Source organism: Haliotis asinina, chromosome 2, assembly GCF_037392515.1.
Source record: "Haliotis asinina isolate JCU_RB_2024 chromosome 2, JCU_Hal_asi_v2, whole genome shotgun sequence".
NCBI lineage: Eukaryota > Metazoa > Mollusca > Gastropoda > Lepetellida > Haliotidae > Haliotis > Haliotis asinina.
Window position 1 is genome coordinate 66,587,353 of NC_090281.1, and position 26,567 is coordinate 66,613,919.

General features: G+C 39.2%; 1 protein-coding gene across 1 annotated transcript in view; it reads right to left on the reverse strand.

Moving 5' to 3' along the window:
- LOC137272812 (glycine receptor subunit alpha-2-like) overlaps positions 1–24,848 on the reverse strand; it is a 34,959-nt gene extending 10,111 nt beyond the window's left edge. Inside the window, exons 1-3 of the mRNA XM_067805214.1 lie at positions 24,713–24,848; positions 7,218–7,326; positions 1,198–1,262 (exon numbers count right to left, since the gene is read on the reverse strand). Coding sequence (XP_067661315.1) covers positions 1,198–1,262; positions 7,218–7,291 — 139 coding nt within the window. The 5' untranslated portion in view covers positions 7,292–7,326; positions 24,713–24,848. The remainder of the gene's footprint in view (positions 1–1,197; positions 1,263–7,217; positions 7,327–24,712) is intronic.
- Positions 24,849–26,567: the final 1,719 nt, after the last annotated feature.

Sequence of the window (26,567 nt, forward strand, 5' to 3'; positions counted from 1 at the left end):
CTTACGAGGTACCCATTCATGGGTGGACTGGGGAACATAGTCACAGTGGTCATCCCGACACCTCCCTGCTCGCTGGATACCTTGCAAGACGGCTTAGTCAGCCCGCCTTTCGCGCCTTGAACTAGCTGACCTATACTCAGCTGTGCTGAAGGCCATGATAACAACCCGATGTTTCTCATGTATATTGACAGCCAAAGTGCCAACAGTACTGATGAGTGATTGAGTTAAACTTTAGTTTTACGCGTTTTTGCGAGGGCTGTTCAACAAATAATGGCAACATCATTGTCATACCTATATATCAAATATAAACCCCGCACATTTAACATGTATGGAAAACCTCGAATGGGTTTTAATCATCTGACTAAATTTTGTGACGTCATATCCAATATGACGCTTCTCTGTTTTCATGAGATCACAGTTTTCTGATGATGCGACCTAACTCCGTGTAGATTGGTCATTGTGTGTGGGGACCAAGCTCCATCATACAGGACAGTTGCAAGGTGGTTGAGTGATTTTAATCATGGGAATACCTCACTTCATGATTAACACCGCCTAAAATCAGTTATTACTGCTGATTTTGAACGTAATAAGCTTGCAATAGAATATTAGGATTTGGCATTAAAATGAGCCTGGTGCAATTCCACAGTCAACAGTAGCACGATGACTATATTTCACTCTTAAATTTCACTGAGGTGAGTGAGTGAGTTTATTATTACGCTGCACTCAGCAATATTCCAGCTATATGGCGGCGGTCTGTAAATAATCGAGTCTGGACCAGACAATCCAGTGATCAACAACATGAACATCGATCTGCGCAATTGGGAACCGATGACATGTGTCAACCAAGTCAGCGATCCTGACCACCCGATCCCGTTAGTCGCCTCTTACGACAAGCTTAGTCGCCTTTTATGGCAGGCATGGGTTGCTGAAGGCCTATTCTACCCCGGGACCTTCATGGGTCTTTCACAGGGACAAGCCATCTGTACTGGTGCTTGTTCGAACTGCGTATGTCACTCTTACGCTTTCAAGGTAAGGTAACGTTGTCTCTCTGACGACATGGCACAGAGCTCTTGAAAATTCATCACTTTCTTTAATTACGAACATTCGGATCGGTTTGTGGTATGATCGAAAATAAATAGTCTTCGATGGGTAGCAAGTTTTCTTGCAGGTAAAGGAAATCATAACAAATATAAATACCTTCATCAAACGTTGGTGTCACTCTGTTATCATAATCCTCAAGAAGTGCTTTGATAAAGTCCGTCCTGAAATGTACAAAATATTGATGGAGTACGGCACTTTTGTCATGCATAAAACGAACAATGGACAAATTATACAGACGTTTTACAACATCGCTAGCAATTACGTTTTCTTAAAGTTCGTTTTCAAAGTAATGAGTAATACAATATTACTCCTTTATGAAATCTTTGACTGCCTGACTCATGATATCCTAGCGATGCGTCTTGATTATTTAATATTAACCGACGAAATTGTACTTCCAAAATATATTTCAAGAAATATTTCATACAATGAATTGTAATACTTAATTCTACCCACAGATCTGGAAACAATGTTCTCATTAACGTATTATCACGTAATAAACATATTTAACCCTCATGCAACATATATCTTTCATGTCCAAGTACAGTTAGGATAGAATTTATTTAATAGAAGTGTACAACACGTTAATGGAACTGACACATAATCATAACAGTCCTTGTTAGAGATAAAGACGTGCATGTGCTATATACATAGTGCGCATGTACTTTGCTAAGATTTCTTTAGAAGATTGAGGCATAAGTGGGATTCCCTTATCCTCTGTCAGAAACGTACAAAATCCAGCGTCACAGAGTGTTGGTTCGGGTTACCAGTCTGGAGATTTGGCTCACAATTATCTCTTGGACACCAGTGCGCATTTAGGGTATATTTTGCTGCCTTCAAATATATGACAAGAGCAATTCAATAAAGGCAACGAACAACCAGGCAGTAATAACTCCCACGGAAAAGACAACATGACTCAGCCGTGTGACACGTGCCTTGAAAAACGTCCTCAACAATATATTACGGGATGTTATTGGATATGGGAATTCAATTCAGTGAACTTCAGAGGGAAGCAATTTTCAAAGAGTGCTGGACATCGACATTGTTAATGATGGCACAATGCTTTGTACTGGCAATGAAAGGGCGACTGATGTCTGTTTAAATTGTGCATGGGGAGTGGTATCACGAATCATGTGTTTCATCATTGGGTAATTATTTCTAATGATTATGTGTGTGACAAAGCGTTTCGGGAGAGTATATAAAGGAGACTGATACACTGATATCAAGAATTATGTCCATACAAATGATGGAATAGTTTGAGGTAGCAGTCGGAAAAGCAGCCTGACACATGTACCCTGCTGTCTGATTTGCGCGTTTGACCATGACTAAACATGACTTAGGGGATGAATGACTGAGCTTAAATTGAAAGTTACTTTGGCAATATTTCAGCCGTATCGTGACTAAAACAATAAATACTTACAGCTAGGGATCTGAAACTAGCGTGTACCCCTTCTGGACATTACAACTTAGAATGAGCACTTGGTCGCCAGCAACTGAAGATGGATCGCCAGACCTTTGGACGTACAGTATCTTTGCTACTTGCATGGACACAAGCCTGATTTGCACCATCTCTTCAGTCGTCGATGAGTGTAGGCAAATTTCGCCATGATTTAAAATTTTAAACATGCTACATTTTAAAAACATGGTAAGTTCAAATATACGTCACATGCTCATGAAAATGTAGAGGGTAACGTTTGGAAAATACATGTCATAAACTTTGACATGTGTTCTCAAAGTAAAATGTAGTATTTCATGTATGATTTTGTGTTTGTAATCAATCGGTGAGTCCTGCATTTGAAAGTGTTTTTTCTCGCATCTCCTGAACACAAGGATTTGAAGTACATGTAAAATATCAATCGTAGTAAACTTAGTCTCAGTGTATTTAGTTACACTCCACCACTGAGTCTAACAAAACCTAGTAGAAGGTCGCGTCAGGTAACCTTTGAGCGGCAAATGGCCGTCCAATCTATAGCGAGACGGTTAAACAGATTTAACCCATCAGACATCGGCTACTATATAGGGATCGGAGGGACTTACAAGCTATTCAAGCCACTGACACAGATCTCTCCACAAACAGAAATCCGCATAAAACACAGTTATTTGACCTGCAGTATATACGCCTTGGGGTTTCTGTTGACATGGTTACCATTAGCTAATATTTCCGAAAGATGACATCCTTGAATATTGCCAAAAACACTATTTTCAGCGACAGTTTACTCACCGATGTCATGGCAGTACGTACGCCGTGTGCATCACCCGGAAGCGATCGTACGCTAAATAGCATTCGGAATCGTTCGTTCAAAAGGTATGTGCGAATGTACACTTTCGCGATTTGGTAAGCTGTGTTCTGATTGGTCAGTCTCAACGGTTACCTGACACGACCTCCCATAAGGTTTTGTTAGACTCAGTAGTGGAGTGTGACGAAAAGTACTGAGGATAAGTTTACTTAGACTGTGTAAAATATGCAAGACAAATAATGTTGTCCCTGTTTGCACACAAATTACATGTGTTGAAATCATCCCAATATTGAATAGGGTGTCTTATATATTAACGGTCTAAATATATACCTGAATTGTGACCAAAACATGTATTAGAAACTTATTTTTGAGTCGTTGTGTGCCATCAATGCTTTCTTGCTTATGGCGGCTCTCCTTTTGGTCATATCAATCCATACTAAACACATAAAATACACTGTCTGCACCAAGGTAAAGAAACGCTGAACAACCGTCAGGACTAATTATGTCTAGGATATTTCCCCAGTGTCCCCCGAGTCACACTGACCACGTTATTCAACATGGAACGTGTTTTATACTGAAATTTTTATTGAGGGAATTAAATCAAAAGTTTTCGAAAGTTTACATGATTTCTGTGAATAGTGTTATAAAAAGCAATAACGCGTCGATATTTGTTGGAGTCGGGTTATGCGCCATCGTTCCAACTAGCTAACTAAAAGGCATTGTTGAAAAATCAACATAGATACTATATCCATCTCTAATTACATTTTTTCAAGGGTTAACACCATGTTGTTACATATTTAATAGGTCGGAATGTCAAACACTTATAAGATGGATTAAGAAAAGTTTGATGTCTCAAATAAATTTATAACCCGAGACGAAAGAGAATAATAGTGTTCCATAATGTCACTGGGTCTTCATGCCTGCAAGTTATAAACTTCCTTGCCACCAATTATCCCACGTTGCAAACATCAGTGATAACAACCTACGTTCCTGTTATTGTAGTTAATTATCTGTGTACATACATACAGCCAGGTATTCTTACTGCGTGCGTAATTATATACCCAATGTTGATGGAATCCAACTACAAGCCATTCGAAGTTTTTCCAATTACTGGAAATGGGATGATGATGTTTCCCTTTAGTGGCGTGATGCCAGAGTTCGGGAACAGAAAGGGCATGCAGCGAAGGGCGAGGTCATTGAAGATAGTCAACAACAGGTGTCAAAGGAACTAGTGTTAATATGGCTAGGTATGGATTGTGATCTTAATATAGCATTAATTATTAGCGACGATTCTGGTTTTGCATTTATGATGTGGCACAAAGATGACATTGCCTCTTCTGAACTGAAAACCTCCACACTCCTGCAGACGACACAGGCCCAAATAACTCGGGAGTCCATCCACTTCACTTAGGATCATACCATACCACGTGAGCAGAATGGAAACACGTCCTAGGACAATTATTCCCGTTTTACTAACTGCATACGGTGTTGTAATGTTGTATGTGTTGTTTACCTATTTGGATTTTTGGACATTACAGTTTTTTTTAAATATACACACAAATGCTATATTCATGATACAGAAATTCTTAGTCACTTCCAGTGATGAACTACCTAATTCATGTTAACACTTTTTTTTATTGAAAGTGTAATTTACTTTAAAATGATCCAGCAGGTAGCAAAAGCGTTGTACGTTCGCTTGGTTTCTTTTCCACATACTTATAAAAACTTATGTGAAACTGTTCAATAGCATGCCATTTCTGAAAACCCCACATTTCCGAAGCGTACCAAGCTATCGGCTTTATCTGAACGTCAAAAATTTTGAACAAATTAGCAGGATAATTATTTTGAATTTCTTTAAGTGGCATTTGGGTGTGATGGTCAACTAGGAGATTTCTATGGATAATTCTTTATAATATATGAGCGACATTTCAGTGTAGCTTCTAACATCGTTATCAAGATTGATAACGTTTCGGTGTAGCTTCTAATACCGTTATCAAGCAAGTGACTGATAACGGTGTTAGAAGACACTCCGAAAAGTATTAAATATTAAAGACTTTGTATATCCATAGAACTCTCCTAGTTGTTAATTATTTTTAAGTGTCCTACCCAAAACCTTAACTGTGCACAAGACGTTATTCGCTTTACCACATTTTAAATCGATTTATACCATGAAAGGCTATCTGAAAACAATAAACCCAGATAATTATAATATGTAGAAACGATCTCTGTTGTGCACTACCATCGTTTTTTTTCTGTGCAGTAGGTTTCATCGATTTGTTATCATAAACTGTGTAAACACCATTTGTTCTTTGTTGGTTTACTGTTTCTGGTTTTAGTCTGAAAATCAACTTTGATATTCAAACGGGAATATTCAAAATCATTTGTTAGAATTAAAAGATGATTAATGTTTGTACAATAATATGTTCACTGTTTACTATGATATATATGCTCAAAAGCAAATATTACAAACTCGGCAGCCAGGTGTGCGAGAAAGGATGGGGACGGCACAACACAGATTAATGAATCAATATCTTTATTGGCATTTGTGCACACGCTTCTCGAAGTCAATAATTTGAACAATTTTTTTGGTATTTTAAGGACATAAATTCTGGAAACACCCCAGAGCTGGTCGGATGTTTTGATAATGATCAGCTTTTCATTGAGTATTTCATGTATATTCGTTTTCTGGTTATATTGTAATTGATCGGTTCACTTTTGAGTCAAACTGACTGTAAATGCTATCGTGTAAGGGTGATTTTCTCTTTGACCAACATGACGTAGTGATGAGGACTACTGGTGATGTGATCAAAGATATGGACCGAAGTCACAACTTAATTTCTAGCAAACATCGTCTGTTTTCAATGTGGGAGGTTCCCATTACTCACAGCATCCACTATTGTGAGACAGTGATAGACGTTGTCCAGCAACGTTTCACCTTTTACACCAGAGTGCTGGAATGCAGTTGAACCCTTCTTTGATGCATAGAACATTTGTCAGATGCAGCTAATGGTTGTGTATATGAGGAGAGATAATTATTGTCAGCTCAAGTCACAAATAGACCATCGTTGTGCGTTCACTTTAGACAATGATACCCTATGCCAAGCCTTTCTCAATTGTATTACTGTGGTTTAGACGTGAATATTGCCCTCATTGTCCTTATTTTTACAATCCCTGATATTATGTTATCTTAACTCTGAATCTATTTACTACTGGCATAGGGTTACCATTAAACAGATTTGTGATTTTTTTGAGAATTTTTGTCCATTCTAGAACACAGGTGTACTTGCTCGCATTTTTGTTGTTTTTAGGCTCCCGGTTTTCTATATATATATAACTTGGGAATAAACATGTAGATTCTTTTGGGGAAAAATGCATTTTGTTAACGTACAGACGTTTCGCTTGTCATGGTTTTGCCTTTCTGTGGATTGCACAAACAATTGTCGATGGTATTGCTGCACTGTTGGTCATGCTAATTCCATGTCTTTGGGCAAATGACTGGATTTGTAATGTCACTGTGGTGACTGTTATTTTCACAAAAATATCTCCCTAAAAATGAAGAGAGTTTGCATTTTAGATTCCGACTTGATCGAATGAAAGATGATATCATTGCATAGAAATTTTTCTCAATTGTTGATGGAAGATAAAATTCATTACATGTCTTTAATCACACTTACTTGTTCTTCTTGTACAAGAATAGTACAAACAGATAAACTACATATATTGTCAAATGTGCAGTGATAACGTGAAAAATGCATTCATAATTATTACATGTTTATGTAGCACTGTAACTGTTGTGTCTGGCCAGTGTGGGACAATAATCAAGCGATCATAACTAAAGCATGATATCAATAGTGACACATTGTGTGACATCATATAACATACCTTGATTGAGCGTAAACAGTATGTCCTAATGACATCAGTGTTACAAGTCTGAAGACATCAAACAACGACGGCATTGCAGGCGTTGGTCATGAAACAGGTGCCAGGTACGCTGAAACACACATGATACATTTACACAGAATATAACTTAACTATATAAGTACTTGTATTAATATCATACTAGTAATTCATGATAAATTAATACCATGAGGTTATTAATAAAAATTGTTCCTATATTTGATCCCCAGCACGAAGCCCATTGTTCACTTGGGACAATGTGAAGATTTACGATAACAAATATATGATATATATGGTATATATTATAATGCTAATTGATTTAATAGCAAACCATTAGGACACGTGTGCATCAAACGGATACGACATCGGGTCGTTTTTGCGTAATCGTTTTCCGAACTCATATGTCAACCAGTAACGCACTGTGTAGAGGTCGCGTAATTCCACACCACTCTGACACAGGTAAACCTTAATAAACCTCCAGAATGCTATTGGAGGAGGTCTCAACCCCAGAATGTTCCAAACGCTGGGCGCCATCTTGGTACAGTAATGGCACACGCAGCCTGATGCTGTGTTCGCAGATGTTGGGCAAGCCATGAGACAACGTTGCCTTGATGTTGTGAATGCAACAGTACATACACGCTGACAAGCCCCAATACAGATGGCTTGTCCTTGTGAAGTTAATGTTGATTGTGGAAGGTGAACCCAAAGTCCCTTAATGTTTAGTCATGTTCCAGTTTTCGCTTATTTATTCACAAACAATCTACTTTGTTCTGTATGGGTATGTTTAGGACGTAACGTATCTAAAGTTTCGTTTAGGGGTTTAGTTTATTTACAGTAACATATTTTAGTGTGGATGCTTTCCGAGTGACAGTAGGTTGAATAACGTATTTATCTTACCGAGCACCTCAATGTTAACTTGAAGCATGGGTATGGGATCTACACTTCAGCCAACCTGTGTGAATCAAACGATACGAATCTTGCATCTTGCTGTTTTTTCCCGTAGGTATTGTCTTAGTAAAGTCGCCGCGATGTAATTCCCCTTCTTAATATTCACAGGGACTACATTTTGTCAAAATTTATTTTACTGGAGAGAGAATTTAATGTGTTCGCATCGCCAGATTTTGAGGACGACGCAAGAAAATCAGATTTAGAGTTATCTCCCTTCCATTTCCCTTCAATTTCCATTCGCAAAACATCGGTAATTTCTGTGCCTCATGCGTTATTTAATGTTATTCGAGATAAATACTAAGTACCACGAAGTACCGAATGAGTTGCTATTGGCAGTTAGGTGTATTGCACTGCACCTCGTTTGTACACGGGGAACATTGAAAATAATAGAAGAGAGCTCAGCCAGTCAGACAGCGGCATTTATTTGTGAGGTTAGACAAAGAACTATGTACCTTTCATGTGCATGTAAATATGCACTTGGAAGACACACCCTTAAATATATCGACTATCTCGAATAGGTATGTTTAATTTCAGCTCATGCATGCTAAAGCGTATGATAATGAGGTTCATTAAGAAATTTAGTTTACCTGGTGGTGCACAGTGTCTCCCAAACATTTCGTGGAGAATGTCTACCAACAAACCCATAAATCTTCTGGACTGATCACAGTATGCTTGCGAACAATACAAGTGATCTTCTGGGCTGATCACAATATGATTGCGAACAATACAAGTGATCTTCTGGACTGATCACAGTATGCTTGCTAACAATACAAGTTATCTTCTGGACTGATCACAGTATGCTTGCGAACAATACAAGTGATCTTCTGGGCTGATCACAATATGATTGCGAACAATACAAGTGATCTTCTGGACTGATCACAGTATGCTTGCTAAAAGTACAAGTGATCTTCTGGACTGATCACAGTATGCTTGCTAACAATACAAGTGATCGTCTGGACTGATCACAGTATGTTTGCGAACAATACAAGTGATCTTCTGGGCTGATCACAATATGATTGCGAACAATACAAGTGATCTTCTGGACTGACCACAGTATGCTTGCTAACAGTACAAGTTATCTTCTGGACTGATCACAATATGATTGCGAACAATACAAGTGATCTTCAGAATACACAAACCCACCAAACCCGTTCAAACCAAAAGCGCACCGTCATCAGAGATCGATTTCATTCGCTATATTTCAGCCTACGACGTACTCTTCTAAACTACAGCTTCGGTTTGTACAACTTCTTTTCCATTGTGTATTTACTAGCTTTAATCAATTTTCTGCCTAGCCAAGTGTGTTAATTACATTGGTTTCTTTGTGTCACTCACATATATAGACTCTCTTTTCTTCATGTTACCATTGTCTAGATTCTTAGACAATGGTTAAAAATGTCCAAAAACGTCGCAAGCAGAAAATGAAGAAAGATGTCATTCATAAGTTCGTTTGTGCCGTTTAGTGAGGCGGCGCACAAGGGAACTAAACTTACGTTAGTGCCATACCTCCACTGATATACTTTAAGACCTCCGTGTGTATGTGTGTGTGTGTGTGTGTGTGTGTGTGTGTGTGTGTGGAGATGGACAAACAAAATACATCTTTCATAATGCCCCAAAAATTACAGGTGGAGAAAGATGTACCATCAGAGCCAGATCACCCAGTTCAAGGCAACATCCCGTCTGCATTGAATCATTCGCAGCCAACATCTCCATGATAGCTTCGAACGTATCGAGGTAACATCATACATCATCACCATCTTGAGTCACCAGAACCAGTAATGGAAAATCGATTTCCCTGTCTTATATAAAGTAAACTGACTACAATGCAACGTTTTTCATCTGACAAAGGTAACCTGGAATTACGCTGAATGTCGTGTGCGTCGTTACGTGAATTAAGGCGATATAACATGTTATTCAGTACACTGCGTTTATGGGTCACGCAGATGTGTACATCGACAATGCTTCCATCCTGAACGTCTTACAATCATACAGTAGCAGATCCTTTATTTATTTATCGATAATGTTCGATGAAATGCACCTGCGACCACTACGTAGCCTTTATAGTCAAAAGACAGTTAGTTACGTGAAGACGTTTTTCTTTGAATTGATACCTAGATAACGCCAGCGGGTACCTCGGAACAGGTGATAGACAGTTTATATGTGTGACATATGTTTATTGTGGCGCTGTGCTACAAAAGCACTAATGTTTGTCTGCACCTGATTAAACCTGATTATTAATACCTAGGTCTCCGTGGCTTATTGGCCATGTGTCATATGGCTTACTGTATTTCGACGCTTCGTGACTTTGTCCCTGAAATGCATTCCTCTTGCGGTTGGGTAAACCTTTGTACTGAAAAATACTCACGGTATGCATACAGTATTACAGTGATTACCTGGTCACCTTGGGGGTAATTAAAAGCACAATTCCATAGAGATCATCACAAACGTGGCAATTGTCAATATATCTAAAGTGCTTGTATATATTAGTGTATTTCAATGTTTGCGTATTCATCGCTGACTTGTTTGTAGTAAATCTGTAAATACTACATTTAGATCGGCATTGTAACAAATATAGAAACGCACATATGGTAGAAAGTAAAGTGCAGAATAGATACATGTATCATATACAAAATGATAGTTTAAGAAAAATGGTAGAAACGGTTCAAATGCAAGAATAATGCAGAACATAAAATGTACCAAGACTTCATTAATATTTTTACATTTTCACGAAAAGGACAAAGCTTTCAAGCAACAGCCATTTTGTCATGATTTGTATTTCTTCAATTCATCATATCATTATGCATTTTCTATAGTGCGCGTAAAGCAAAGGTTTAATTGTGAAAATTGACTTTATAGTGAGCGAGGTAAGATGAATAGTTACGTCGGCAATAGTTTAGCCATTTCGTGACACTATCCCCCGGGAGAAAGTGAATGTGACATGAATTCTTTTCATTGGTAATCTTAGGAATGGATTGGGAATTTGAACCGGAGACAGAGTAATATTAAAATACACTGAGCGGGTAAAGAGAGGAGTACACGCCACCCATGAGTCAGGCTACCTTCTTCACTAAGCTGACAGCAGGACTCCTCTATCAGCGTACAGGTGGACATTATACCAGACCATGTGCTCCGGAAGGGGACTTCCGGTATTGGGGGCGTTATGAGCTGGAGTGATGACAACTACGGCAGGTGCTCAGAACGCTGAGTTTTCAAAGTTCCGCTTTTCCGCTTTTTATGCAACTGAACGGCCCCAGACAGACGTTTACGACATACTTCGGATCGTCTCACGTGGGGAATTTTCGAAAGCTCCTATACATATATTGTTCCCAGGAGGATTTACACAAGTATTCATAATCAGGTACCAGAGTTTCTTGAAAACCACAATGAAGTTGGACGAACATGAATACATGCCACTTTTTGTATTATGGATTACACATTCTATATAATATTTGTACAACGGTTCAGAGCTAATTCTTTTTTTCTTTACATCTTGGTGCTTTCTTGAAGTTTCTTCTTTTTCCAGTGGTTGATGTTGGTATGTAGAATCTCTGTTTGTTGCCGGGACATATGGCGTTCGGGATTTTGATGAGGTACTGCGAAATGGCAGATTTCATGTAAGCTTTTTTTTAGAGGTCTATGCTCTGTTATCCTTATGGCTATGGAGCTGGGTCTGTGTTGTCAATGTTCTGTCTGAAGTGACAGGTTCGTGAAGCTGCTGGTTGACCTCGCTATTCCATGAGAAATAATAGGTAGAGGCTGTTCACTTTATAATGCTGTCTGTGATGACGGATGTGTCCAACTGTTCAGTGTGAGTCTGTAGTTTGCTGTTCAAGATTTGGAGAGGTTCTTGCAGTGGTATGGTGGTGTTGTAATTGTAGGAATTGTAGCTGGCCAATTGTTCATGTGTTCATCTGACATAAATATTATAACATCAATGTGTTTTAGGTTTTTCAGATGTTGTTGTGGTACACGGAGTTGTTGACTTCTGTATGGTAATGTATATCATGTTCTGTTTCTGTTATATGTTGTATTGGATCGGTGATGATGTAAGTCATAAGACGCTGTTCAGCAATCCCTATTCATTTATTGAATAGCAATATGTTTCAATCACAGCTCAGGAATTTCCTTCTTCCCAATGATGCTTGTGATTTGGCAAGGTGCTGGGCTGTGTTGTTTAGGACTGAGCCTCTGGAACATACACGTATTCGGACTTTGACGGTGGCTCTGGTGCATTGAGGCTGTGACTGTATTTGTTTCAGTTTGTAGAATACTATACCATCTACAATGCATCTCGCTGTTGCTGTGGGTGAGTGAGTGAGTGAGTTTAGTGGATTTTCTTATGCAGTCTTTCTAATTTAGCTGTATCCTTGTACGTAGTGGGGTCTTTCACAAATTTGTCAACCAGCTGCATGAATTCCCCTGAATCCATAATAACACCAGTTTGCCCTCATCCGCCCCTGTGATGGTGTCATTGTCTTTTAATTCAACTTTGATTCTTGTGTTATCCCGTTGTTGGTCTGTGATGTCTTGGCGTGTTTCGGTACTATTCGGAGCTAGATATTGGAATCCTTTTTCTATTCCAGTGATGAATTCATCAGTCTTCCTCTTGGTGGACTTTGGTGTAAACCTGTGACCTGAAGCTAGGGGTTTTCTTGTACTTAGCTTAATATCTTGCTCGTATACTTAGCGGCAATAAGATGCTTCACTTTAACCACTTAAACGGTAAAAAAAACACACGCAAAAACTGTTTAAATCTGTTATTTAAAACATACGTAAATAGTTTACACCAGACACCAGGAATGCAAGTCTTCTATAATTATTCACATAATTGGTATTGTCTTTCTTGTGGAGAGGGAAATTGCCCCTCAAAAGCCCTAATCACTGGGTATGCTGTCAAAAGAAGTATGGTAGCAACAAGTCACCTCTTTCCACATCGCCGGAGGAAATCCACCAAGTCCAGCGACTTAACTACACCTTTAAGCATGCAGAGCCATGACTATTTCTTCTTTTCACATTTCTGTTTGTATAGTATTATTGGTGTCATCATCAGTTAATGTCGAACAAAGGAGTGAGTGAGTTTAGATTTAACGTCACATCGCAATATGTCAGCCATATTCTGACGAGAACATTCAACTGTGTTACATAGTAATTTATGGTAAATTAGAAAAACCTGTCATCGACGAACAGTAAACGTGACTAGAATATCACAATATCAAAAAAACAACTAGCATCTATCTCTAAAATAAGACTTCAAATTACGACAATACAATATATACAACTGATGATCGCCAACAACTGCAAATAGACGACCACTGAAGGGACCATGGACACTTACAGTACTTTGGCTACCTGCGTGCACCACAGCTGGGTATATGTCTTCAGCCATTAGAGGTGGTTCTGAGCACAGGAAACAAAGGTACAAGCCATTATGTTAGTCGGAATGTTAAAAATAGTTTTGAAATAACCAATCTACTGGGAACTGTTTATACACGAAGCTGGATAATTCAGCTTTCTTAATAAGGATTTCACGCGAGACAAAACCCTTTTTAAGTTTCTGTCATACATATATAAAGTAAATTCTGTCTCATGACAATATTCAGTGCCTGCGACAAAGTTCTCTATATTGAATACAACCAAAGTAAAAACTGACTGACGTGGCTTGTTTTCTAAGACCTTTTTAAACTTCCTTAATAATGCATGTTCATTTCATTTCAATGTTATACATTCTTCATTACATGAAACTTCAGAAGAATGCCAATGTTTTTCTTTCCCTTTCCCACAAGCGTGCAAGCCCCGCTGGCACTAGACTGTAAACATTATGATGCTGTACAGCAGACTCTGAAGGTTTTACAGCTAAGAGCGCAAACACCCCCAGTGACAAGTTAGACAGATAGCTATTAAGTCACTGTCAGAATGTTGTGTTTCCTTCTGTATCTGGCCACCGGGAAAACAAGTTGTTTGGGTATAGCATTGTCAACGTGGTTACAGTTATCTCAACGTGAACTAGAATTTAAATAAAAAGTAATTTGATTCAAATCGCGAGAGCATTATGTATCAACGAAATTAATTAACTTTGTGCACATTAAATACTCAACCAGGTTTGCACCGTCGGATGTAAAACAGTTACAGCTACCACTTTCGTCATCTGGTACACGTCCACATATATTCCATAAACGCATGACAGGTTGATAATTCCTTTTCTTTAACTTTTTCATCTTTTGAAAGCATGGGTGAAAAAGTAATTTTTATATATACATACTAGACAATGAAGGTATGCTTATGCATTGCATATCGGTGAACATCACTGTGGTTGTCATCGTACCGCACTAATGATCCCTTGCTTGAATAGATGTTTATATATAATGTCTACATCATTAAACATCAGTAGTTTAACAAGACATGAATCAGCACAGGCAATACTCAATAATTTCGTGTTTGTACTGTTCAAATATTGATAAGGGATGATATAAAGAAACCAAAGTAAGCTTGGCGTTTTAGAGAATGTAAATGTTGAGTGAGTGAGCTAAAAGTTGAACTCACATAAGCAGTATTTCAGCAATATCGTTATAATAACTGTATAATAAATGTAGATAAATCATAAAACCCTGTCAACGAAGGACACTAACGTAAAACAACTTGTGTATCACAGATATAGGTTTAAAATTAAAAACCAGTACTTAGTTTTAAAACGCTCTAACTACATACGACGCTGCAATATAAAAACGAGCTATAGATTGCCAGCACGTGAAGGTAGATCAACGGCATACTAGGGACCATTGGCACTTACAATACATGTGACTGTTAGGCACTGTTCACTGTCAACATTGACCATTTACTCCATATTTCCTTTGATCCCCAAACATCAAAGGTATCACAGAAGTCAGCGAAAGCTCTGTTGAGTTTGTAGTTATCTAGACCGCGTACATGTCATGTCATGCTAGTATCACAATGAAGGCCTGCCTGCGAGCAGGCATTATCCTGTAAGTCAAGTGCACTTCGAGATCCATTTGTGGATGCATACAAATGCGTTTGGTCCATTTAAGCGGTACAGTTGTGTTCAAAATCACAGGCTATGCCATGATCAAAAACAGTTTTTTCAAAGCGACAAAACAACACGATTGACCTTCAGCTCTTACCAGTAAAAGCTTTATATGCAATGTTTCACATCTGAAATTGAAATGTGCACGACAAATACTACTTTTTTACGGTATCGTTTTGCGTCTGTGGTGTCACAACTTTGATATTTACAGCACTCACACCAAAAGCGTTCATACAGCATTAATCCATCTATGCATTCTGTATTCGTAGTGTTAATGCACAAATTGTCAACTAATGTATTGACACTGTCCTGCTACTTACAGCATTGGTCAAGACAGTATCAATGTTTTCATCACTGACACCTAATGTATTGACACCGTCCTGATACTTACAGCATTGGTCAATACAGTATCAATGTTTACAGTATTGACACCTAATGTATTGAGGAAGTCTTTGTTTAAGCAGCGAATGGGTAGAGAAGGCAATTACAACTGACATGTATGAGAAGAGAATTAGAGAGGATAGCTAGGAAGGGTATGGGAGATGGCAGCTCCAATCTGTTCTATTTGTTAATGAATATAAAGGGTAGTCCAGATACTACGGTTTTCACACTGAAAGTAGAACACTCGATATACACACATGGAAGCACTTATCGCCAATGATTTTGACCAGTCAAATAGCCGTTTATATTCATATCATAATTATGTTTGCCTCTATGATTATTTTGACCCCTTGAGGGCGGGAGACATTGATTTGAGATTGGCGTGCTACGCGTACCCGTCATTATGCGAACTGTTCTTACAGCTCGATAACTTGGGAAATCTGTTGATTCCGTTTTTGGTAAGCACATATGGGACCCTATTGGTGTGCGGAATGCTGGAATGTTTCTCTCATCAGATGCTGGTTGTAAACCATCGACCATCAACGTTCACCGACTGGACAGAAAACAGCAGCAAACAAATATGAAACCGTTACAATAACATGTGGTGTTTTTTCACTCGTCATATCAAAAAGTGCGTAGTGTGGTTATATGCCGCAAAATGATCTAAAATTATTTGCAGATAGTAGTTCAGTCATACAGGACCTCTTTGATGCATTGTGGTCATTCGAGGTTCTGCCCAGGTTAGTGGCATAAAATAATTATCCCCCTCTTTAGCATGGTATTCCTCTAACGCAAATACATTGCTGAACGTGTTTTGTAGGAGATACTGTGGCAAACAACCAAGACATGCTTAAAGTGTTCTCCTGCACCAAGTTGAGGCACTGCGATACCAAGCAAGCAGGCTCTTCTTTGCTTGCTGATGCTTTATAGCCATGTATTTGTTATTTGTTAGCAAAATAAATGTTTATGTTAAAAGAAGTATGACAAAGTCGTTTCCATATATAACTTTGTATGTTATCAGGACGACATATTTACAGAAAACGCGCCAACATGCTAGAGTGTAAATTACCGCCTAACGAGCACCAAGAGGCCATAAGATCTGAATATAACAGTTCCCCACATTTTAACTGGCAGTATGACATGCAGCCCAAAGGTATTCTTCTCTAAAACAAACTCTCACAGTGACATGTTAGAGTTATTATATGACTCATTTCCCGAATATCTGTTATGCCGTGGCTCTTTTTTGATTGCCTTCACAAGTGTGACATTTGGCTTTAGTGTGATGTCTTTCCAAGTAAAACAAATAAGAGTGTGTCATTGCGTAGCAAAGAGTGCTTCTCCATATAAAAAGAATATATGTGACATGCGGCAGCTGTCGTGCCACTCTCTATGCCACATGAAATTTTTATGCGGCCCCTTTCCCAGGAAACGCTGCCTTGTCGAATTCACCAAGAACTTTCTGGAGAACATTTAGACTCCCCGACACTGCAGTTGTCTGCAGTAGCCAGAGTATCGGAAGGGCTGCTCTTGCACCAAGAGATCAGGGGGTACCAAACAAAGTGCACATAGAACAATGGAGAGCCTGAAGACAGTGTACTTGGGATGCAAGCGAGATATTTCAAAGGCGATGTTTAGAATGATTGACTGAATGTTAACAATCACATTACTGTATGATATAAATAAATTCGTAGGCTTGAAAAAAGGGACACGGTCAGGTTTGTTGGCCGGAATTCTTCTCACGCTGCATCTGGGCCTATATCACAGAAGTTTGAAAGTATTATTTTTCATGACGCCATGGACATGCTCAGGGTCCTACTAAGGATGGACCTTGAAGTCAAAGCCATGGGCATGGCGCAAAGGATAGTAGAAGCGGCGAGCCATGCCATCATGTCTGTTACGATATTGTGTATGTACCAAGGACCGGCATTCACTGACAAGGTGTTGGACAGTCTCTGTAAATTCATTACACAGTCGGCATTTTGGCTACCGCGAGTGGGACATGGCTGGTCCTGAGCAGCAAAAAAGAAGCCATCAGTTTCACATTTGAAACGATTTGAGACCAGCTGAATTGATCCAGGCGAAGGAGTCGGTTGGATTGCTATTCTGTTCCACACACTGCTTGTACTCACGATGCAGAGGTTTTTCAGAAAGCTTTTCCACAAATAAGCGACTCAGACAGGGCAGAATTGGTGAAGGACTTCACCTGGTTTAGTCCCATCGCTGTACCGTCCAGCAGTACATCGCCACCAACAAAATCAACCTCAAACTGTGATTCTGTCCAACAGCCTTGGCACGTTTAAAATAGCTGGGGAATTATTATAGTGCTTCACATGTGGAGAAAAAAAGCAGCAGAAACAACTGCAGGTTTGTTGGTCCAGAGTGTCAGAAGGTCTGCACTTCATTTGAAGAACCATACAAATGATCTGTTCGATGAGATCTAACGGTACAAAACCAAGGGCACCGAAAACAATGGACAGTCTGACGACAGTGTACTTGAGATGCAAGCGAGACATTACAAATGTGAGGTCCTGGTATTCATCAAGCTGTTCCCTGAATCTTGCTATAACATTGCTGTCAAGAGTCATAGAAAATTCAATGTCATAAAGAAATGCACCAAAAGATAAGATTTGCTAGGAGGAATGTTTCGAGGACTGTATATGGACATAATTTCAAAGACGTTTAAGGCATATGTCCTGGACATATTTAGTGGGACCTCGAGTTCAAAGCCACAGGTATTGCGAAGACGGTATTAGAAACAACGAGTTATGTCAACATTTCAATTAAAAGATGCCCTTCGCTTGTGCAAAGGTGAGGTGAGGTGAAACGTGGTTTAACGTCGTACCTGGGAATATTTCGTCTTATATCATACCACGGTGGGCTTGCGTGTGTATGTGTGGTTGTAATGCATGTAGCCCAGATCTAGGCTGGCTTCATAATGCTTTTATGGATTTTGAACATAATAATTACAATATTAAAAAGTAACTCACGGAAAGTATGTGACAGAGAAATTTAGGATATATTTGTTTTTTTATTATAGTTACTTATTATGTATAGGTTAATGACCCTTACAAGGGAGATATTTAAACAGCCTCTTCGCAGGTTTCGCCGAAGCAGTGTTTATTTAAATAACTACCGTAGTGAAAGTGATTAAACGCCTTACACAGCGAGGGCATGCGTATTTAATATGCGTGTAATGCATTAGGCATGATGAATATCCTCAAAAGAAGTACAATTTCATGTTTTTAAAATAGAATTTATTGGCCCAAGTCAGTTAATCACTTACGCTAATAAAACACTCCCAAGAACAATGGACATCACAATTGCTTGTGATTTAAGGCATGATGAAGATTACAAAAATAAGTACAATTTTTATTTTCTCAAATAAAATGATGCATTGCCCTAGCGCACTTAATCAGTTATGCTAATAAAACACTTCCAAGAACAATTAGTATAACATTCCCTAGTGGTTTAAGGCATAATGGAGGTTATCAAAATAGGTACAATTTCATGTTGTAAAACTGGAATTAATTGCCCCAGGTCAGTTAAACAGTTATGCTAATAAAACATTTTCAAGAACAATGGACATAAATTTTCCTCGTGGTTAAAATAAGGATATGGAATAAATTTCAAGGAATATTGACGTTTGATTGAAGGTGATGTCATGGATAATACAGGAAATCAGGTTAACGTTCAAGAATGATTAGTGCTCAGTGAGGCATACTGATCTATTAGTTGAGGATCGGGATCACATCACGTCCGTCGACCACTGCATGTCTTGCAAATGATGAAGTACAGGCCAGTGTACACCTTTTTTTGCAAAATATTGAGTGGTTTGCCCAGTAAATATGAGGCAAACTTCACAGTTCACACCACAGCATAGCCCCTTACAAGTATGTTATGAGGCACAGTACAACGACCACGCCTATCACAGAATTGCTTAGTGAATCGGATCGATCGCTACCAGGTTCGGTTTGTTGGTACTAGTTCTATACTTAGTCACCTTATCAATGACAGTGAACCATTGAGGCATGCTGCAGTTGACTCCTGTCACCATACAATAGCTCCATACAGGCGCCGCACGTTACACGCGCCACATCGCCAACTCATACACAACACTGAATATAATCAAGGAAATCACAATGGTCCAAGGAGATTGACTGATCTTCCTTCAAAGTGTTTGCATCAGGATTCATACCCGACGCTGATACGCTACTACGTAATTAAGACAGGTGCAAACTATAAGTTGTGGTTTTGTGTAACGTTTCATAAACGTGAATGTTTTTGCATAGGATGCTTACCGTCTATTTATCTTACTGATAACATTGATACCCCATGATCCCTTACTTTTTCTAAGAGTATATGACCACCACTACCTCCACCACCATCTTCATTATCGCCATCTTTGTAAGAGTTAGTAGTGTTCAATTTATTACAAATGTGTGACTTCTTCATGTTTATCCCATTTGATTTCGTCCATTTAAGAATTTTCAAAACGATCATTATTTCATGTACTTGGTTCGAGTGTAGATTTCCCGACATTATGACTTGACTGCCGACAACATTATCGATCACGTCGTCAAGATGTGTCTACGAAATGTGCATTGCTTGTTTGTAGGGAAGGCTGCACACTGTTTAACATCACGCTGAATGAACACTTACGATACACACGAGATGTACTTACTCTGAGCTCCAGGTAGATGAGATGTCACAGTGGGATGGAGAGGGAGACAGTTGATCAGGATTGAAGTATCACTGGCTTAGTATCTTCTCTTGGTGAGCGAATCAACGAATGTGAAGGAAAACCCATCAGTCGAAATTTCAAGCTGTGATCGATCAGCAAGTCGATAGTTACTATTCTCTAACACTGAGGGCTAATTCCACTCGAAGAGGCATATCGTTGTCACGAGCTGGCTATAACATATTTTCACTTTTTGGCTGAAATTCATAGGCCCAGATGAAGTGTCGTATGGGCTGTGCGCATTAGTATGGGCGCTGCATATCCCCATTAAAGAACTGAGTAAAAGAGCCGTCAATTCTGGCTGGACACATCATTCAAGAGTCTTCTCGGGAAATGGGAGTCATAAAAAAATTCTCAGCTCCAATCGATCGTGATGTAAATGAGAAATCTGCATGCACTGCATATGCATGGGCAAAGAACATACACATAGGTTACACGACCCTAATCGAATGTTACAAAACGGGTAAACGACCAAGCAAAATATCGTGTGCTCATATGAACTGTTTATCATGTCAATGGTTGAATACGATTTGCACACATGCACGAATTCTACTGATGTGAAGAATCATCATTACCAGAAGCATGTTTCAAATGGGAAAGTGTTACACTGAAATCGTACTCTGAAATAAACATATAGCAAATATACTGAATGCAACCGTAAAATAACTAGGGATGGACTGGCCAGACAGTTGTGTTGTAAGTGGGTGAGTCCAGCTATATGGCGGCGGTCTGTAAATAATCGCGTCTGAATCAGACAGTCCAGTGAACAAGAACATGAGCATGAATCAACGCAATTGGGAACCGATGACATGTCTCCTTTTACGACAAGCTTGGATAACAGAAGATCAATTATAACCCGAATCTTCATGGCTTTGTTGCAGATAAAATTTGATCTTGAGAATAATTCCGTAATGTGACAGTTGCAAGAACAGTGGATCTGCTTACATAGCGATACGATGGTCTTTAAAAGCGTTTTGCGACATGACGTATCCACTTAACACTTATGCGGTTTGCGACGTGACGTATCCACTTAACACTTATGACGTATGCGACATGATGTATCCACTAAACACTTATGCCGTATGTGACATGACGTATCCACTTAACACATAACACTTAACACATATGACGTATGCGGCCTGACGTATCCACTTAACACATATAACGTATGCGGCCTGACGTATCCACTTAACACATATAACGTATGCGGCCTGACGTATCCACTTAACACATATAACGTATGCGGCATGACGTATCCACTTAACGCATATAACGTATGCATGCGGCATGATGTATCCACTTAACACATATAACGTATGCGGCCTGACGTATCCACTTAACACATATAACGTATGCGGCCTGACGTATCCACTTAACACATATAACGTATGCGGCATGACGTATCCACTTAACACATATAACGTATGCGGCATGACGTATCCACTTAACGCATATAACGTATGCATGCGGCATGATGTATCCACTTAACACATATAACATACGCGGCATGACGTATCCACTTAACACATATAACATATGCGGCATGACGTATCCACTTAACACATGTAACATATGCGATATGACGTATCCACTTAACAATTGCGCATAGGTTTCTCGTCCGGAGACATCGTTACGACTTTTGACAGTGACTCAAACCTTGGCTTTCATGAATGCTCTACCATATGCTTGTATGACATATTTGACCCATTTCATTGCCTTTGCGGTGACTGCAAAGCAAAAAAAAACGAGTTCTGCAACATGATTTAAAAATATTCATTAATCCTGTGACAATCTCGGATTTTTAGTTTGAACGTCACCTCGTAATAGGCCACTGAACCCCTTTGCTAATTTACAATCTGTCGTTTCAAAATATTTCTTTTCCATTAATTTCAAAATTTTGTCAAAGGGAAAAATATAAACATCATTCAATGAATAATTTGTTCAGTTTGCAAAAAAAACGTTCTGTGAATCATCTTAAGTTTGTTCGTAGAATGTCTTTCTAATTTAGAAACTATTCTCTATACAAACTTAGATTTTAACGTGTGTTAACGTATATCATATACCGTTACTGGGACAGGTTGGATTTCGGAAACTGTCCCTTACTGACGGAGTAAGGGGCGATGGGGTAGCCAAATGGTTAAACAGTTTGCTCGTCACGATGAAGACCCAGGTTCGAATCCCTAAATGGGTACAATGTGTGAAGCGCATTTCTGGTGTACCCTACCGTGATGTTGCTGGAATATGTTTAAAAGTGGCGTAAAAGTCGGCTCAGTTAACCCTGACGGGGTATGTGCCCAGGTTCCGTGTCAGAATAAGGGAGTGTACTACTGCATACACAACTAGAAAATATCTCAGGTGTAAATCAGCGTGATGCCTTGTAAGAGATGAAGGAACAGTTATTTGTGACTTGCAAATGACAGCTTGTCTATCTCATCGCTACGCCGTCATTCAACTTTCCCCTTGTTGCTAGAAACACTTCCGCAGGCACCAGCTTGTAAATATTTGAATACTTTGTGCAAACCAAATCTTTTCAGCCGTCAAAGTTGTTCTTTCGTAACTACCGTTTGATATGAGTCTGACACATCCACATCCTTTTATGAGACAAGTGTTCATTGTATTTCGTAATGTGCAAAGCCATTTGGAAACGAAAGATGCTGAACATTCTAACCATAATTACATCGTATTTTGTCTCAGTCGCAATATGAAACACTTGGAGTATAGATACGTAGCAACCTCCGATACCATATCTACCGATGATATCTTTACTATTGCCATACTATCAGTTATCACGTGGAAATCCTATCTCAATGATGATACAATGATATATCTGATCAGTGTATATTTTCATAACGTTTCGAGCTCTTTTGTAGTTAAGAGCGAATGGGTGGGTGAGTTTGGTTTTACGTCGCTTTTAGCAACATTTATCACATCACGGCGGGGGACACCAAAAATGGACTTAAGTCATTGTATCCATGTGGGGAGTCAAACCCGGGTCTTCGGCGTGAAAAGCAAACGCTTTAACCAGTAGACTACCCGCCGTCGCTTGTAATTAACAAACGGTAAAATCAAAAACGTATACCTTTACCAACGTAAATATAACGTGAGGCAACTTTTTAAAAAAAGTCTTTTTGAGTAAGTTCCCGTTAAAATGAAATTCTGTAAGATTTTACATGGATTACCTGGCCAACATTTAAACAATAACTGCAAAACGTAATCTAAACGGATAAAATCCATAACAGAATCAATAATCAATCGATAACAGATAACACAGTTATTGATGAACGAAGCAGTCTTCTGTCAAGGTAGTTTTTTGTTGTTTTTCTTCAAAATCCAGAAATGTGTTGTGTGTTGAATTCGATCGTCGTAACGTTTCCTAAAATATCACCATTCTTTGTGTATTTATGTGTTGAAGAAACGACTGCGTTGAAAGACTGAACACCATCTGCAGAGCGGTTTGACACAGTTCTATTTCTAAACGCGGTTGCAGAGACAGGGATACGAAATGATGATGAGAGAGCATAACGATCAGTGAAGAGTTGACAGACTGTGCTCTTAATGTCAAGCGACATGAATACGATTGTACGTATGTGTTTCAGCTTGGCGGGAACGGAACACGGAGCTTGCCATGACTGTTAACCTGATATTCCCAATGGCCGCAAACAGAGTAATCGTTAATCAAGACCCTAACTGGCGCGTCTAGAACGTTATCCCAGGACCACTTGATGAATCATTCACACCAGGCAGTGCACCAGGGATAGGGTAGAAAACTGACAACTACCAACAACACTTTCAATGAGGTTAAATTTTAACATCCCTTTTCCGTAACAGAAAATGGAAGTAAGATTACCCTTTAACATGGTTATTCGCCATGCATATGGCTGTAAGATGATTATTTCAATACACAATACATACAGATCACGCAACTACTGAAGATACATGTATTATTGATCTAGGACAGAATAGACAGGAGATAATACACTTTTGTGCGTCTCTTTAAGCAAAACCATGAGCATCAGCACTGGTAAATAATTACTACTCATTGTGTTTAGTTGCTTTGCTGCACGAGCAAACGCCAGCTGTTGACATTCGATTCTATATGCCACTCTGTTATATTTCCATTGAACAGAACGAACAGCAAACCTTACTCCCATGAGCAGTATCTGTAGTGGCGACAAGTAGAAGTGCCAAAGATGCAAATGCACGTGCCAGCCTCAACCCATGCCCTCACATGCACAAAGTCCTCCCATAACAGAGTAACAAAACCTCGCTATTATACTTCATTTTGTCATAAGATTTGTTATACACTTTCGTAGCAAAATATCCAGACACCGAGCAATAGTTAAACCCTTAAAACCGTTTGAGAGTTTTACTCACGAGCTGTGATGTGGCGCAAAGTCCTTACGGTGGAGAGATGTGGAGGTAATCTGCCTCTGTCTACAGCCTTCACATATAAGAATGCGTACTGTCACATCCACGTCCACAGGTGGCGGTCGACTCGGCTTTAATTTGCAACACGCTCTTGCCGACGATCTCCTCGCAAGCAAGCCACATCGTTGAATATGCATGAACAAATCCATTCACTAAAATGATTGGCTTTTTCAATTTGATACTAGTCGATAAAGTACTCAAGTATATATGCCCAGTAATAGTTAGTAACGGTATGTTGCATACACTGGAATGGCGTCAATCAGTAATTTGTGGTCAACGCTTTGGATAGTAACGTCTGTTCACTAACAATGACACAGTGTCATTTAAAGTTCAGCGATTTACCCTCGTGGCCTGTTTATCAAACATGCTACTTGCATCTTTTCCAGAATCTGCTTCAGAGATAACTGAAACTCCAATAAAGTAATGTCAGTGTCAGATAATCAACACCTTCTGTAAGTACTTAATTCACCGATGACGATGTCACAGCAAATACTGTGTAAGCCCTGGAAATCTTACCAGATACTTCACGCGGAACATTCAATTAATCGATACTTCTGGTCCTATGTACTTCTTTTCCAGATATAATTTGTCATACACAATCTTGCCTAACATGCTCTTTTTACCATATTTGTATATCTGTTTGAGACCTGGATGTGCTGAGGGTGTGTAACGTTAGCAAATCTCGTTTCCTGACTGTGGAATGTTGAATCTGTTACAATGATTCAAACAAATGCACTATGCCTATGGGGTTTCATAATAGAAGGCTTCCATTGCTATGCTTGAAATGTCACCGAACAGCAGGAAACGAGGTTTAATCAATAACGTATCGGGATCATCCCATGGTTATATGTAATGAGAGAAATCAAAGGTTTAATTATTACAAACTGGCATATCCAACCAGACGCATATTTGGCCGTAGCCTTGACACAGTATTGCGTATGGACAAAGACTTTCAACAAATAAGGTATCAATATTTGTATCAGATCCAAGGTATTCCAGGTACAGTTATATGGAGATCGCATCACCTATTTGAAGGTTAATCAGGCTCGGAGTTAAAAGGAAGGCAATTACGAAAGGAACGGGGTATCTAGCCTTCTCTACCCAACTACGCCCGTAATTTGGTCATCGCTGTTGCAGTTTCTCTGTGAGTCTGTCACATTGTTGCATGTTTGAAAAATATTGGCTGTGAGGTTTATGTCATGTTTTTTTCTAAGAGATCGGTAATCATGGTGTGGTATTAAATTCAACATTTTTATAAGCCGGAGTATCCAAAGGAATTTCTATGTACTCTCGTAAGTAGAATGCATCACAATGACATTTAAGACGTGTTTTATTCATAACCAATCCCTGACGCGTCACAGAAGTCACAACCATTTGCTGTTATATTGCGCGTGGAGACATTCTCTGTCAAGAAGACGGAACTTGTAAGAATTTCAGCTGACAGTCCTTGACAAGATTGATCGGATTGCTAACCGCTCAAACATTCTCTGTTGTGAAACCTTTCCACTGATATTTTCTATTAGCCTCATGTCCTACATATTAATAGCGGTTTCATTCAAACTTGGCTGCAATGCATTTCCAAACACCAAAGTTAGAATTGTGATCATAGCTTGACCTGCCTAATAGTGAGTGAGTATAGTTTTACGCCACCTGCAGCTTTATTACCAACTACACGGCGGTTTGTAAATAATCTGCGCAGGTACGCAATTCAGATACGATGACGTGTCCGCGTTTACTGCACGTCACTGTACCCGCATGTATGAACCAGAATTATCCGCGAGTCAGAAATGATTTTCAGTAC